Here is a 17487-nt window from a genome sequence, read left to right on the forward strand (position 1 = left end):
GGTACAAGAAATAAGGCAGGAAGCAGGGTGAGAAAAGACAGCTATGGAGACATCTGTTAGAAATGTGTTAGGAGAGAAGCAGGCAGCAGGCCTGCCTGTTTCTTCCCCTACCTGTGGTCAAGAGTATGTCAAAAGGAGCCCTATGGCCCCGGGAGAGCATGGTCCCAAGTATTACTGACAGGCGGTGGCCCTGGAGCCAGGTCTAGAAAGCCTACCTGGGCGCTTCCCAGGGCACTCACCCTTGCATTCAGAAGCACTTAACACTGGTGGTGGTGATTTGTCACATATGGCAGTGAGCAGCCAGTGAAGGTTGGAGAAGAGATGTGAGGAGCAAGACACATTTGCTCAGTAGTGGGCAGGCAGACTAACTGGCTCTGCAGGCTGCAGCAGGTCCCCCGGGTGACCCGTGATAGGGCACCAGGCCAACCTGGCAGATCACAAGTCAATCACTCCACCCTCAGTTGGGCAGAACAGCATGCAGTAGCTCTGACACAGGTGGAGAGAAGTCTATTACACCAATTTAATGCAATGATGCCCAAGACGTAAAGTAAGGGAGAGACGTTCATGTTCTCTGTACAATACATCCATTTACAGAATCGGCCAGTACTGTGTACAACATATAAATACATGATAAAACATTAGAGGTGCATAGAGCATACTTACAGAAGCCAAAAAATTCACTTTATACATCCAAGGGTAAAGAGTTAAAAATATAAAAATAAGAAACACACACTGCTTTAAAATGTAAAATGACTTTCACATACACAGGTGTGTGGAGATGCCCACTCCCATGAGTCCAAAGTGACAGGGAGGGTATCAGGCAGAGGAATTCAACTGCCAAACACCTGGACATCTGACTTACAAGGTCTACAGATGGCATTTGAAGATAGACAACCTTATGCCTGACCCCATTGTCCAAGCAGGTCTATTCAAGGTTCCAAAAGCTCCTGTGGGCCAGTGGATTGTAACGAAACAACAAAGTCCCAAATTGGCTTCAGCAACAGAACCAAAGGTTGTATCCATCAACTGGCATCAGAATGAACTGTGTGACCCTGAGGTCAGCAGGTGCTTGAGCCCCCTGGTGGGCACTGCTGGGAGTTACCTTAACCCTGTGCTGGTTCTTCCCTAACCACCAGCTTCCCCCAGTAGCAGGAGGAAAGGTGGCAGGGAGGGGGCAGTGGAAGACTGACTTTACTACAAATGCAACCTCCTTTCTTCAGTTTCAAGTCCCTCTGGGTGTCAGGCAGGCTTCCCACACCACACCAGGCTCTGTCTACATGAGGGTGCTGCTGGCCAGTTGGGCTTGAGCAGCCCAATGAGTTGCCCTATGGGAACCACTCCCCTCCCCCCAGCAAGACAGGAAGGTTGCTAAGTGATAGTGGGGGACTGTAGCATTATAAATGTTAGGGACAGGCAAGAGTGCTCCTGCCTGAAGAGACAGTCTATTATATCAATGATATTCTGTATACAGATTTAAGAACAATCATTATCAAAATACACACTAAATATACAACTTTTCCCATGGCCATAATTTATTATCTCACCACAAGGCACAATACACAGAGCTTTGAGGGTCCAATACAGTCATCATGACAGAATGCACCACAGCCCTGGCACATGATCATGGCTTTCAGGCTGCAAGCACACTGGAGCGAGATGCTTTCCACTGTGCTGCTGTCGGCGAACATTTGCAAGGAAAGTGATGCACTGTGGCTCGCACCAAAGTTTGCTTTGTGGCTCAGCTGCACCACACTTCCAGCAAGGCCTTTGGGAAAGGTTGGGGAGCTGGAGGAATAATTAAAGCTGGTGGAACTTAGCTGGAGTTTAGAAAGCTTCCCATAAAATGCCTGTTTGATGTTGAGTTGGGAGGGGATAGAAGAAGGCTCCAGAGGCTGACCGAGCCCTTTCCCAGGCTCTCGGGGCAATTTCCAGAAGGGCAGGTCAAGGACAAAGGGCATTGCTTGCAAGTGATCCACCAGATCCCGAGGACCAGGCCCAGCTGCATTTCTGTTCTCTGCATTCGCCTTGAGAGGCGCCCCCACAAAAGTCTTCTCACTCTTGATGCTGCCAACAGAGGCAGGCGGTGGCTTTGGAGCCCAGTCTTCCCTGGCAGTCTGTACCCCTCCAGATACAGAGTTTTTACTTGGCCCCAACTTCCTACTGAGAAAACCAGGAGGGGCATCAGCCGGCAGTGGCGTTGGCTCCACAGGCCTGGGGCACTGAAGGATTGCAGCCAGGTTCCTAGAGCCAAAGAGCTTCTTCCCTTGACCTCCAGCACTGTTCTGATCACCCAGGGCCCGACCTGTCTGATCAGGACCCAAGGTGATCACATTTGGAGATGAGAAACAAGGGGCTCTCGAGGTAGTGAGATTTCCTGGACTTTTGTCTGGGGCAGCATTTGAATTACTGCACTGGGGCAGATCTTGGCCTTCCTTCTGTTCACAACTAAAGGGAGAGAACTGCTCTTTGGAATCCACTTCTATTTTCCCAGAGGCAGCCGTTGAATTTGTCACTGGATATAGGGAATCTAAACTTGGGACCGTCTTAGAAATCTTTTGGGGCGTTCCAGGAGTCTGGGTGGCCTCCAGCCTGGCAAGCCCAGTGTTTGCTTCACGGCTATCAAGTAGAAGAGGTTCCTTTGAAGCTCTTAAAGAACTGGGGCTGCTCTTGCCAACCACACAATTTTTCCCCCCAGGATCTTGCAAAGATCCCATCCCCTGCTCTTTCACAAATGGTAGTAGTGGGGATTCGAGTTTGCTGCCAGAGAGGGCTGGAGGAAGAACCTTCTCCAGGGGCAAGTTGCCCTGTAGCAACTGCATCACAAGTGGGTTAGTGGCCTCCACTGAGGACCCAGGCCTGCCCAGGGACACAGGTCTCGGCTGGTACTCGGTGCTGGCCAGCAGCAGGGAATCTGGGATCTTTTGGGGGACTGCACATACACGAGACACCCAACTCTGAGGAGCAACCACCCTATCTGTCCTTGTAACCAGACTATGGTCACCATTTACTTTGGAGAGTGAGGTGGAGCGGTTCCAATCATGCTTCTCCTCTTTGTCCACCACTGAGGATCGTTTTACCACTGTGGCTTCACGAGGGTCAGCCTCACTGCTGTCCTCAGAGAGGTGGCCTTCAAAGTCAGAGGCTGTATCTGTGGATTCACTGCGAGGACTCAGTGCTTCAGAGTTTCCACTGATTTTCAGCTTTTCGACTTCCACCTGTTTGCAGTTATTGCCTGTGCTGTCACTGCACACCTGTGATGGCACTGTCCAGAGTGAAGGACAGTTGGGGAGATCCAGACCCTCTTCAGCTGTCAACTCCACAGGCAATGCAGGAATGAGGGGAGCAGCCTTCTCCCATTCTCCTCCAACCATGGGCTCAATAGACGGACCGTTCTCTCTGGAGCCTGGTTCCGGCTGTCCCACTGCCTCCTCATTTGAAAGGCCAGGCATCCAAGGAGCAGCACCATCAGAGAAGAGAGCCTCGGTTTTCAAGCCTTCTTGTCTAGTAGCACTTTCCCTCATGGGTGAGCATGAGTCACCAATTCCTAATTTGTCATCAAATTGTCTGTCCTGTAGGCAATTAGCCAATGACGATTCAGGGGTGGAACTGGAGGTCACATTCACAGGATCCTTCATGGTTGGATTACCGTCCCTGTCTAGAGCCTGACCAGTTCCTTCTTCTAACACAACATCCCCCACCAGAGACCGAACAGGACCATTGTCGGGGGGAAGAGTGGGTCCTGGCTCCTCATTATCCCTTTCCCAGGAAGTGGTGCCAGACTCACATTCAGTTCTAACATCTAGATGCAACGTAGGCTGCTCAACCAATCTCTCAGGTGCTGGGGTTTTGGAGGACAGTGGGGGCAAAGCCTGGCATGGCTGGTCCCCAGTGGGAGCAATGGGGAATTGGGAGGCATCTTCTAGCTCACTTGCATCTGGTGCCCTCTGTAGTGGGCAGCTCTCCTCCTCTCTGAGAGAAGCCAGGTGTTCCCTCCTGGCTCTGGGTGTGGCAGTTCCAGCCTTAGTGTGCTCCCCATTTAGAGGACGAGGCGGCAGTAGTTGTGTTCGCTGTAGATCTGACGCACACTCTCCAGGGGTGCTCGGGGCTCCCCCGGGCTCAGGGTGGCCACAGGCCTCACCACCATCACCACTGCTGCCTCTGCCACCTCCCTCATCGGTGATTCTGCTGCCACCTCCACCCGGGCCACCCCCCCCTCCGATGGCAGTGGTGGCCGCCTCTCCATGGCAGTGGTGGCCTCTCGCCCCTCGGACCTGCAGAGCACGGGCTTTAATGTCTGCGAGGGTCCTGGCGCCAGTCCAGCCCCGGCAGGAGGACTCCGTGATGGGGACAATGCGGGGGCATATCTGGTAAGTGGGCTGACCTTTAACCACCCAGGGTGGTTTGATACGTGAAAGTTGTATCTGCAAGAGAAGAAGCAGAAAACAATTTTAAATGACGGGGTGTTCTGACCTGGCACTGTAAAGCTAAATTGGGATTCTAGTACCTTAGGGGCCATGGCCCAGAGAATTAAATAATCCTTAAAAATGAAACTGTCATGGTAAAATGGCTGTCCACAACAATACATCATTCTGAGAAAGTTCTGCTCAAGGGCTATTACATCCCATACTTCTAAATTTAATTTCTGGTGGGACTATGGGAGTCACTACACAAAGAATCTAAGACCACCTAATAAAAAAATTAAAAACCCACAGGATTCTGACCTCTAGAGATAACTTCAACAGAGTGAACAAAAAGTGAAGCAGAAAAGACCCTTATTCCCAATTGTCAAATTGGCCTCAGGAATGGCTCTCTTGTAGAGGGGTTCTACATGCCCACATAATCAACACAAGGGTCCTGCAAAGGGGCTCAACAAATCTCCTGGCCCTCAAAGGGAAACAGCCTCCTACCCGGATGGGCGGGACTTTGGGCTCCTCTTTGGTGGGCTGTGGCTTTTCGGAGTGAACACTTTCAATTGTGTTACGAAAGGACTGACGATCTTCAAGCCGGGGCTTCTTTTCGGGAAAGGATGCAGAGGCTCCCTCCTCAAAGGATTTCCTCTTCTGATCCTTAGGTTCCTGATCAATAGTTTCCTGATGCAAGCTGGGAATTCTGTCTGGAGAGGCTGAGGCCAGTGCCAGGTTGTCTGGATCAGTCTGGATCCGAGAAGCCCCCGTTTCGACTGGGAATCTGGGACCCTCAGGGTCAGGCACTGCAGAGGATGTGCCAGGCAGGTGGGGACTGCTTACCCCTGCTGAGTCAGTCTTAGCCTCCCCATCCTTGTAGAGGGGGATGTCAGGTGCCACAGACTGTGCGTCTTTAACAATCCCTCCTTGTTCTAGCTCTTGTTTTTTGTACAGATTCCTTCTGGCTCTGGTTCGGAGATCTGGCCGAGAGCGTTTCTTGAAATGCCCATCTCGCTGCCGGGTGGCCGGACCACGCTGTGGCCGTGCTGGTTCTCCTGGGACACGCAAGTCACTCTTGATTTCAGCCTCCTCCTGGCCCACGTTCTGCTGCAACAACTCTTCTCTGGTCAAACCCAATCTGCAAACGAAACTCGCACCATCAGTTACAGGGTAGAGAAGACAAGCCTATTTTATTTCTACGAACGACACACACCAAGGTATTACACATCTCAAAACAAAATAAATCTACACAGTGCCTAACACTAACCATAGGAAAACCTCTGGTAGCTTCCCTATGAATGGCATCAAGCTAAATGAGCCAAGTCGCAACCTCCACATTCTCATCCAACACAGAAGACACATGGCTTGGAGAACATCTGCCTTTACCCCCAAAACCAACACCCGCAGCAAACAAGTGCCTTACTTCTGTCCATAGTAGTCCTCAAAGAACTTTTCTTTCCATTGCTCCACCTTCTTCTCCTTCTCCATTTCCTGTCGTATCCTGACTTGCATCTCATGAGTGAATTCACCTAGAGAGAAATAAAACCTTTTGAGTACATGCATTCAGGACATTCGGGTCTTATGGAAAGCAGTTCTACATCCTCAGTTTTCAAAATACATGTGACTCTGGTGAGTTTAGAGATCTTTTTTTACTCTCACTATCTTCACACTGGTTCCAGTCTCCGCAAAAGGATCTTTCACATCATGCTCTTCTCAGGACAGAACTAACATGTCTGTTACAGGGAAATTTAGCCTTCAAGCAGCAAGCAATACATTGTACAAAAAAAACAAAACAAAATCCAACCAAACAAAAGAACCATTTTTACTTCCTGTGCAGAAAAAAGTTAACCTAGCAGGCCTGATTGCTTATCCTTAAGAAAGGCCTGCTTTCAAGGTTGGCCCCTGACATCTGGGAACCTGCATTTGGGAAGGGTTCCCACCCCCAAACTGGTATGAATGGCTCTCTGTGCCTAAACCTTTTCTGCAAACAAGATGGCTTATGGTGAGCACCTGCTTTCCTTTGGGGAATCTGGAATTGGGTATGTGCCAGACAAAGGCATGCTACATGATCAGCTCCCAATAAAACCCTAGGCGCCAAGTCTTTAACAAGCTTCCCTGGTAGACTACATTTCACATGTGCTGTCACAGCTCATTGCTGGGGGGATTGAGCACATCCTGTGTGACTCCACTGGGAGAGGACCTCGGAAGCTTGCTCCTGGATTCCCTGGACTTCACCTCAGACGTCTTTTCCCTCTGCTGATTTCACTCTATATTCTTTCACTATAATAAACTCTAGCTGTGAAGAAAACTCTAAGCTGAGTGCTATGAGTCCTAGTGAATCACTGAACCTGGAGAAGGTCTCAAGGACCTCCCAATACACTCTCCTTGCAGCTTCCCCACAAAACTAAATTAGTAGAAGCTAACAATCACTCCAGGTGACAATGTCTAAGAATAGGGCATCTAGTAAAGATTAACACTGCAAGTCAATGTCATGGTGCACTTTCCTCCACCCATCCAGACGCCGCCACGATTACTGGAAAGAATGGGAATTAGTTTTAAGGACGAAGAGGCAATGCAGATGGATATATACACACAAAACAGCGCCCCAATACTATGTACCTTCTTTAGAGCTATGGAGCACATTAATATCTGCCACATGTATTAGTATTTTGAGAAAAGCCTGCCTTTTACTAAATACGCCTTGGAAAAAAAGAGAAATTGGTAAAAATGAGGTTTGAAATACCAGGAAACAAGTGACACCACACATGGCAGGTACCTCTGAAACTGAGATGAGAATGTCTACTCACCGTCAGCCAGGCGTTCCCGCCAGCTCTGAGCTGCGTGGGTGAAAAACTCATTATTCAGTGCACTGCTGCTGAGACGCAACAGGCCATCTGTCCCCACCTAGAAGGATCAAGCAAATAATCAAATAAATAAAAAACTTAAGACAACAGAAGCTCGCCCAGAGGGAAGCAAAGAGGAGGCTCCCTATCCATACCTGTCTGTCCACTTCGGGCAGGAGGAAGAGGAGCTGCTGCTGGAAGTGGGATGGCAGGGCATGGAAGGTCCGAGAGTTTATCAGGGCCCGGAGGTTAGTATTGACAAGAATGGACCCAGGTGTCTCAAAATCTATCTCTTCCCCTCTGTTGCGCTTCATCTGACCTGTGATTTTTGAAGCAGTAAAAAGCAAGGTATAGATTTTCGGCTTCTTAAAGCAAAAACAAAAACAAATGCTGAGGGAAAAAACTTTGGTGGCAGCACCCAAGCTACTCAGAATTGGCACACAATCTACTCAACTGTCCAGAGTCCACCCTAACCTACATGTTACAATTATTCTTTCCAGGTTACTGTTATTGCCACTAAACCTAAAAGAAGACTTGATAAGATTGTACCACACTATGTCACAGCCTGAAGACGACCCTCTTCCCACAGAAAACCAGGCAGGGGGTAGGCTCTAACCTTCTCTCCAAAGCTAAAGAACAGGATCCACAAAGTCAACTGGTGAAATGATGAAAGTTATCTAAAAGCAAATCTAGTTAGTGTATTACAGGAAAATCTGCAGAACCCTTCTTGTGAATGGTCTGAAGAGTTATGATCTCCATGCAGAAAGGTATTAAGGGCTGCTTAAAGCCCATGGAAATGTCAATAGCTCTCACAGAAGCCTCAGCAAATGTTATTTATTTTTAAAAATCACTTAGAATAAACCCATTAAGACCTTAGACTGAGCACTGCTGATGAGTTGGAAAAGCACACCTAGTTCCAACTTGGGCAATGGTTTATTCTAATTTTCATAAGCCAAGGCTAGCTCTTAATGTTTTTTTGTGGCCCATCTATAGCCAGCCAGCATGTGGGCTTTGAGATATAAATCCTGAAATAGCATACTGGCCTTGCAGGTAGATCTACTGGGTATGGGAGGTGCACCGTACTGAATTTGTTTGCATCTCCCAAATTCAACTTAGGCTTCCACTCAACATACTGACTGGTTACAGAAAAGGGCATTTGAAAGAGACTACAATGTTGAGAACAAATGTGGCAGGATGCTACCAAAGAAAAAAAACAGACATTGAAATTCTTCACTGAGAAGCTCAGAAGCAATTTTTACTCAAACACTGAATGAGCAGTACCACCAAGGCAGGCACAGACTAGGGGACATATAAGGAGCAATGTGGCATCTCTGCCCTCAAGGAGCTCTCTCAGTCTAGCAGAGATCTATTTGTGGAATAACCAAAATGCAAGGTAAAAATAAACAAAAACTAGAGGGCCACCCAAGATAAACTGTTAAAAGAAGTACAGTAGACTTTCATCATGTCATTTGGCCTGCAGGGGTCCCCTTTATAGACAGAGAAATGGGTGCCAAGCCACTCACCTGTGGCTGGCTTCCGGAAGCCTCTCAGGAGCGGGGCAGGGTCCCGGGCAACCTCGGCCTGGCCACGAATAGCAGTGCTGCCCAGGGCCAGAGAGCCACTGCTGCTGCTGGATGGGCTGCCACTCTCGCCATCGGCGTGGCGGCCCGAGAACCCTGAAGGCACAGCATTCCACTGGTCAAAAATATCACCCGCCACGCCCACAGATCTCAGACAAGCTTACTTTTTCCCAGCTCTCGCTGAGATGCTGCCAGTGACACCAGGTGCTTCTGTGGCCCAGCCTTGGGCTTTCAGAGCTCAGCCCCTCATGGGCTGGCTTTAAAATATCACATAAGAATGCCAAACTGCCATCTTAGTGTACAGCACTGCACCTTTTAAAAAAAGCACCTGCACACTTCTTCATTGGACCCTCATGGCCACCCTATGAGGCAAAGGGGAGGGCATAGCAGAGCCCAGCATTGGAACTTAGGTCAGGTCTCACCACCACAGCGTGCTACCTGCCAAAGGAGGGAATTCTGATTCTACTGGCTTCGCACTACCCAGGTCAGAAACCGCTGACAGAGGGAGGCAGGTCCCCAGGACCTGAGGAAGAGGCACTACAATCAAGAGCTTATACATACCTGATGCAGATTCCACGTGGGCCCCGTTTACCTTCAGAGGAGTCAGGACAACTCGAGGCAGCATCACCCCGGTCTTTTTCTTTTGCTTGTTTGCCTGTATTCCCAGAGGGAATACAAAAGAGTCTGAGTCACCTACAAGGCCACAGCAGCAGTCCCCCTTGACTGTCTCCACTAACTGTCTTGTAAAACTGACAATGTTTGTATTGGACCAGCTCAGACAGGTAATGCCAACAGCAGCACTATCACTGGGCTAGGTGCCAGCGCCTGTGCCAAGCATCACCCAAGCTGAAAAGAATCTATCATTATCCCCATTTTACAGATAAGGCATTTGCCTAAGGTCCCAAAGCTAGTGAGTGAAAGGGCCAAAATTCAAACCACTGACTCCCAGGCTCTCCACTCTGCACTGTGCTCTACTTCTCCGTTGATTATCCAGCCATGGTAGACAAAAAACAAATCACTCTGCTCTCAGATCTATGACACACTTTTAAGGTGGTACTAACAGGTGGAGACCAAATTGATTTTCTCCACTCTTCAAAATGCTCAGAGTTAACTGCAGGAAGGAGAGTCCTGTCTGCGCCTGGCCTCACTTATCCCCACAGCCTAATTACCAACTCTCCTCCCTACCTGTGAGGAAGCTCTGCAGCTGTCCCTGGGATTGGAAAGAGGCCGACTCTGAGATTCTGTAGAACAGGATGCATTCGAAGACGTTTCATCAAGTGATACTGGAAGGGAAGGAAATAAAGGTTAGTGCCTAGCAACTTCTTGTGGCTCTTCACCCATCTTGTTAAAAGCACTTACCATCATTTTCACCACTCACAGTGCTGGTTTCATTAGACCCACAGCTCTCTACATCGGCTGTGTCCTCTGGCTCCTCTCCCTCCACTGCAGCCGGACTGCGAGACCACTGCAGGGCATCCTTCTGTGACAGCAAGGAAAACTCAGGTGAGCAAAACCCCACAAATCATCCAAGCATAATAGTCATTTCTAAATGTGTATTGTTTTCCCCTAACTGACCTTTCTCAGCATATACCAAGAAAGGAAGATAACACTTTGTATTCAATCATTCATTAAACATTTAATGGGTGTCTCCTATAAGCTACACCATGCCAGTTTCTGGGAGGAGGGCGGGGTGTCAGGGACAGGAAGCAGGACCCTTCCCTCAAGGAGCAGAACTGAGTAAGGGAGAAAATAAAATCTATTATACTACAAAGCACAGTGAGAAAGGTATCAGAGAAATGTAGCAGCTTAGAAGAGGGGGTATCTAAGTTGTTAAGTTTACGGAAAGAGGGAATGAAGTACAGAAAGTGAGTAAGGATCTGGGAGGTAAGGCTTCCAAAAAGCTGAGTTTTAAAATATGTTAGCTAAACGCTGGTTGGTATGGCTCAGTTGGTTGAAGCGTCGTCCCGTATGCCAAAAGGTGTTGGGGTCGATTCCTGATCAGGGCACATACCCACGTGAGGGTTCGATCCCCGGTCAGAAGCGCAGAAGCGCATGCAGGAGGCAACCAACTGATGTTTCTCTCAATTTTTTAAAAATCTTTTTTTAAAAATATATTCTTTTAAAAGAGGATGTTAGCTAAAAAAAATTAAAAGTTGTAAAAAAAAAAAGACATTAGCTAGTAGGCAAATGGGTTGGCAGTGGGAAGAAAGTAGGGAGCTCTAGATAATGAGATGAGCAATGTGGCAGAACATTCCAAACTCAAGGAAACTGCAGGTTTCAGCAGGCATGTGGGGAATCAAGTATGTGAGGGGGCCAGAGATCTCTCTAGCAAGAGGGCAGATAAGAAACTGTGTGCTGACGGATTAAGATTTTGATTGTTTTGGAGTCTCTGTAGTCGGGGGAATGACTTGAGTTTTAAAAATTTCATTGTTAAGCACAGGAAGTCTGGAGGGAGGAAGAAGAGTTAGACTGTGACAGAAGTGAAAATGATCTAAACTAAAGTAAGACAGTGAAAATGAAGCTAGAGTGTAGAGGACAGCGCCACTCCAAGTTTCATCTAACAAATGCTTCTTCCAACAGGCTCAGTATAGTCTCAGAATTAAACTCCACCCATTCCCAAGGAAAACTTAGGAGCTACCTCACACTTGGAAACTAGGAAGGAGTATGAACGAATACTGGAGTATGGAGAGAAGAGGAGCAGAGATAAGTTGCAACGGGATGTCGTCTTCTTTGAATAAGTGTGAAGAAGGGTAAAATCATGTCTTTACCCCTTACAAATATACCAGAAATTTATAAGAGACATCCACAAAATTCTAACTCATCAATTTCATGGGCCCCTCAATCTACTATATTAAGTTTTCATTAATCTATTTTCATTAACTTAAGCCCAAATCAGGCTTAACTTAATAAAAAAGAAAATGGCTTTTTAGATCTTTATCTCTTTTCCCTACGGGCTAGAAATACTCCTGGAATCAGAAGCTAAAGAATATTTTTAGTATTAAGTTTGCAATTATACTTGACTGCCATGTTCTTGGAATGATGCAACGAATTTATCTCTGGCACCAAGGGCAAACTAAGATAAACTCATTAATGAATAGGGTAGGTCTACTACATTGGAAAACCTGACCCCAAGATTTGGTTCTGGCAAGAGTGTGGGGAAGTTATGCATACTCTGTTGGTGAGTGAAAATGTATCAAAGGTTCAGACACTTCCAGCGGGAAAGCAAACTATAAGCCAAAAATCTTAAAAGTGTACATATCTTTTAACCAAACACTTCTATTTCTGAAACTTAAGAATAATGTGTTTAGCCCGGCGGGGCGTGGCTCGGCGGTTGAGCATTGACCTAGGATCCAGGCGATCGGGGTTCGATTTCCGGTCAGGCACATGCCCTGGTTGCGGGCTAGGCAGCCGATCAATGACTCTCTCATCATTGATGTTTCTCTCTCTCTCTCCCCCCCTCCTTTCCTCTCTCTGAAATCAATAAAGACATATTTTAAAAATAATAATAATGTGTTTAAATGTAATGAACTTAAAATGAATCATCCTTCAAAAGGAAAAAATCAATTGAACTACATTAAAATTACGATCCTTTGTTCATCAAAAGACACCATTAATGGAGTAAAAAGGGCAAGCTGCCTACAGAGTTGGAGAAGATATTTACAACTCATACAACCAATAAAGAACTTGTATCTAGACCATATAAATCAGTAAGAAAAGGGCAACCCAGAAGAAAAGTAGGCATAAGATGTGAATTAGGCACTGCACCGAAAAGGATATTACTCACATTAAAAGGTATTTAAACTAACAATAGACACAAAATTATTCAAATTAAAACCACAATGAGGTATCATCACATCCAAGCAGTGTTAGTGAGGATGTAAAATAGGTACACTGAAAATGGATCCAACCACTTGAGAATATAGTTCGGCATTATCTGGTAAAGTTGAAGATACAAACATCCTATGACCCAGCAATGTCAGTCCTAGGTTTGGATTCCCTACAGAAATGTATGTTTATACACATCAAAATTCACATCCAGATGTTAATGGCAACACCATCTGTAACTTGGGCTATAAACAGCTAAAATGCCCATCATCAGTAGAATCAATACACGGTTAGTGTACTCAATAAATGGACATTATAAAACAACAAAATGAATTAGCTACAGCTACTCACAACAATATGGATAATTCTTAAAAACAAAATATTGGCCCGGCCAATATTTTGGCGTGGCTCAGCGGCTGAGCGTCAACCTGGGATCCAGGCGATCGGGGTTTGATTCCCGGTCAGGGCACATGCCCGGGTTGCGGGCTCGATCAATGACTCTCTCATCATTGGTGTTCCTGTTTCTCTCTCTCCCTCTCCTTTCCTCTCTCTGAAATCAATAAAGATATATTTTTAAAAATATATATATATTGAATGAAAATATTATTCAATTAAGAATGCATACTGTAATTGATTTCATTTGTAAAAAGTTCAAAGACAGGCAAAATTAAACTACAGTGTTGGGAATGCAAATATAAGTGGAAATCAATAAAGAAAAGCAAAAAAATAACTTCCACGAAGTCAGGATAGTAGTTACCTTTAGAGGCATGAAGGGTGTTGTAATTAGGAAGGGGTACATGGTGGCTCCTGGCTACTGGCCATGTTAGATGTATTTGATCTGAGTAGCAGTTAGAAAGGTGTTTACAGGCATACCTCTGATATTGCCAGTTCAATTCCAGACCACCGCAATAAAGCAGTAAGAAGTCACATGAATTTTTTGGTTTCCCAATGATATAAAAATATGTTCGCACTATATGTGCAATAGCATTATGCCTTAAAAACAACAACAATGTGCCCTGGCCAGTGTTGCTCAGTGCTCAGAGTGTCACGGGTTCGATTCCAGGTCAATGGCACATACCTGGGTTACAGGTTCTATTCCCTGCCCCAGTTGGGGGTATGCAGGAGGCAACCAATCAGTGTGTCTCTCTCATATTGGTGTTTCTCTCCCCTTCCCTCCCTTCCACTCTCCCTAAAAAAAAAAAAAAAAAAAAAAATCAATGGAAAAAAATATCCTCAGGTGAGGATTAGCCCCCCAAAAAAGTGGCCCTGCCTACACCACAGAAATTTTGGGAGACCCCAGGAGATAATGCATTACTTATAGTTGGTGCTATATGGTTTCTATAGGATCCCATTGAGCTGTTCTAATGTTTCATGCAAGATTCAGGCTCTTTTATCACTTGCTTTGCAATCTAGAAATAGGGTTATCAGCCCCAACCTCCAGCACTGTTCTGTACAAAATATTCTTTAGTACTCTCATCTGTTTGTTCTTCCAAAAAGATTTTAGAATCACGTTACGTTCTAGGAAAAAGTCCTCTTGGGTTTTCGAGATGAATTTGCACAAAAAGTTGACATCATTGCAATATTTTATCTGCCTACTAGAAAAAGGGCAGAGACATCTTTATTTTTTCAAGTTTCCTATTTTCAGGAAATAATGTGTTGTAGCCTCAGGTGTCTATGCCTGAGGCAGTCCTGTATTGAGAGAATATCTGGTTCGGGGAAGCTGTGTTCTCATTCTCACTCCTGAAGGGGATGGCATGGAGGGAGGGTAAGCTTTATAGCCACCGTGGGCCACCTGTGCTCTTTCCCCAGAGCTCTGGTGCTACTGATTGCTCAGGAGCAGGACAGGATGGTGGTTGTTGAAGGCTGGGTAGTTGTGGCAATTTCTTAAGGCAACAATGAATTTTGTAGCATCAACTAATTCTTCCTTTCATGAACATTTCTCCACAGCCTGCCATGCTATTTGATAACATTTTACCCACAGCAGAACTTCTTTCAAAACTGGAGTCAATCCTCTCAAACCCTGCAACTGCGGGAGGTGACCAATCAATGTTTCTCTCACATCAATGTTTCACTCTATCTCTCTCTCTTCCCCTTCCACTCTCTCTGAAAAGCAATGGAAAAAATATCCTCGAGGATTAAACAACAAACAAACCAACCCCCACTTTTTCTTTGCTCGTCCATGAGAAACAACTGTTAAAGTTCTGTCGTGAGATTGTAGCAATTCAGTCACACCTTCAGACTCCACTTCTAAAGCTAGTTCCACTATGTCTGCGGTTACTTCCTCCACTAAAGTTTTGAACCCCTCAAAGTCACCCATGAGGGTTGAAATTAACTTCTTCCAAACTCTTGTTAATGTGGATATTTTATCTTTTCCCATGAATCATGAATGTCCTTAATGGCATCTAGAATGGTGAATCCTTTCCAGAAGGTTTTCAATTTATGTTGCCCAGATCCATCAGAGGAATCACTATCTACAGCAGCTATTATAGCCTTACAAAATGTACTGCTTAAATAACAAGACTTGAAAGTCAAAATTACTCCTTGATCCATGGGCTGCAGAAAAGATGTTGTGTTAGTAGGCATGAAAACAACATTAATCTCGTCCATCTCCATCAGAGCTCTTGGGTGATCAGGTGCATTGTCAATGAGGAGTAATATTTTGAAAGGAAATATTTTTTTCTAAGCAATAGGTCTCAACAGTGGCTTAAAATAGTCAGTCAACTAAGATAAACAGATGTGTTATCATCTAGGCTTTGTTGTCCCATTTATAGAGCAAAGGCAGAGTAGATTTAGCATACTTGTTAAGGATCCTAGGATTTCCAGAATGGTATTATCAGCATTGGCTTTAAGTTAATGTCATCAGCTGCATTAACCCCTAAAAGAGTCAGTCTGTCCTTTGAAGCTTTGAGGTTGGTCACTGAATTCTCCTCTCTGGCTATTAAAGTACTAGATGGCATCTCCTTCTAATATAATATAAGGCTGTTTGGTCTACACTGAAAATCTGTTGTTTAGTGTAGCCACCTTCATGAATTATCTTAGCTACATCTTCTAGATAACGTGCTGCAGCTTCTACATCAGCACTTGCTTTACCTTACATTTTCATGTTACAGAGATGGCCCTCTTTCCTTAAACCTCATGAAACTACCTCTGCTAGCTTCAAACTTTCTTCTGCAGTTTCCTCACCTCTCTCTGTCTTCAAGGAATTAAAGTTACAGCCTTGCTCTGGGTAAGACATTGGCTTAAGGAATGTTGTGTGGCTAGTTTGATTTTATATGCAGATCACTAAAACTCTATGTATCAGCAATAAGGCTGTTTTGCTTTCTTATCACTCATGTGTTCACTGAAGTAGCACTTTTAATTTCCTTCAAGAACTTTTCCTTTGCAGGCACAACATGGCTAACTGTTTGGCATAAGAGGCCCAGCTTTGGCCTATCTGGCTTTCAACATGCCTTCCTCACTGAGCTTAATCGTATCTAGCTTTTGATTTAAAGTGAGAGATATGCAACTCTTCCTTTGACTAGAACACTTAGAGGCCATTGTACTGTTACTAATTGGCCCAATTTTAATATTCTTGTGTCTCAGGGAACAGGGAGGCCCAAGGACAGGGAGAGAGATGGGGTAACAGGCAGCTGGAGCAAGCACAACATACACAACAGTTACCAAGTTGTCTTATATGGATGCAGTTCATGGCACCCCAAAAACAATTACAAAAGTATAGGATCAAAGATCACTGATCACAGATCACCTTAACAACTATAATAATAAAGTTTGAAATATTGCAAGAATTACCAAATGTCACACAGAAACACGAAGTGAGCAAATGCTGTTGGGAAAATGGTGCTGACAGACTTATTGGATGTGGAGTTGCCATAAACTTTCAACTGTAAAACACGCAGTATCTGTGAAGTGCAATAAAGCAAAGCACAATATAACAAAGTGTGCCTGTACAGTATTTCCATTCAATTGGGAAAAAGCTTCAGAATATTTAATAAGAGAAATTTTGAAGCAGCAGCAAGTGAATTAACCAGCTAAATTCATACAGTATGATTCCATCATGTTTTTAAAAATTAAAATTGTGTGTTTGCATAGACAAAGGCAGGAGAAATATACCTAAGGTGTTAGCCATCACCAGCTCTAGGTGGTAGAGTTGTGAGTACTTCACCACCTTCTTGACTTTGGGCATTTTCTACAATTAACATGGAATTTTGTGTTTGTGTCTGACCAAGAAAATAACATTTAAAAAGAAAAATTAGGATACTGAGCACTTCACCAACAGCTAAGGCAAATTTCCTTTCTCTAAATCCCAGCCAGAGTCCAGGGTAGACCCAATGGCGACACCCAGTGGTGATTAAAAATCTTAGCAATTGCCGGGCGGGAAGTGACTCAGCGGTGGAGTATCAATGTATGATCCAGGAGTTCACACACAGTTCGATTCCCGGTCAGGGCACATGCCCAGGTTGTGGGCTCCATCCCCAGTAGGGGGCGTGTGTGAGGCAGCCAATCAATGACACTCATCATTGATGTTTCTATCTCTCTCTCCCTCTCCCTTCCTCTCTCTGAAATCAATAAAGTTTTTTTTAAATCTTATCAATTAAACAAACAGAAATGCTGTCCACTTGTTTTCAACTCAAACTACCAAAGTTTCGAATGCCATTCATTTTCAGTAAAAAGCAAACAGAACAAAACTTTTATAAAGATGAAAGCAAGATTTGAAATTCTAGTTCTGTATTTTTAAAGATTGTTCATCTTAAGTTTGATACCATTAACTTTCCAAACATTTCTTGAAGTTTGACAAAAATGAAATGGGCTACTATTTACAGGCACCAGAAAATATGC

General features: G+C 45.1%; 1 protein-coding gene across 3 annotated transcripts in view; it reads right to left on the reverse strand.

The window, feature by feature from the left end:
- Nucleotides 1-506: 506 nt before the first annotated feature.
- Nucleotides 507-17487, reverse strand: part of ASXL1 (ASXL transcriptional regulator 1) — a 53994-nt gene continuing 37013 nt past the window's right edge. For 2 of the 3 annotated variants that reach the window (XM_087818804.1, XM_087818803.1), the window contains 9 exons: nucleotides 10186-10306; nucleotides 10012-10109; nucleotides 9388-9481; nucleotides 8770-8922; nucleotides 7402-7565; nucleotides 7211-7307; nucleotides 5827-5932; nucleotides 4908-5541; nucleotides 507-4421 (listed from right to left, as the gene is read on the reverse strand). In XM_087818804.1, the coding sequence (XP_087674930.1) occupies nucleotides 1536-4421; nucleotides 4908-5541; nucleotides 5827-5932; nucleotides 7211-7307; nucleotides 7402-7565; nucleotides 8770-8922; nucleotides 9388-9481; nucleotides 10012-10109; nucleotides 10186-10306 (4353 nt within the window). In that variant the 3' untranslated portion in view covers nucleotides 507-1535. The remainder of the gene's footprint in view (nucleotides 4422-4907; nucleotides 5542-5826; nucleotides 5933-7210; nucleotides 7308-7401; nucleotides 7566-8769; nucleotides 8923-9387; nucleotides 9482-10011; nucleotides 10110-10185; nucleotides 10307-17487) is intronic. The other variant, XM_087818805.1, reaches the window with a different exon arrangement.

This window comes from Miniopterus natalensis, chromosome 7, assembly GCF_054644295.1.
Source record: "Miniopterus natalensis isolate mMinNat1 chromosome 7, mMinNat1.hap1, whole genome shotgun sequence".
Classification (NCBI taxonomy): Eukaryota; Metazoa; Chordata; class Mammalia; order Chiroptera; family Miniopteridae; genus Miniopterus; species Miniopterus natalensis.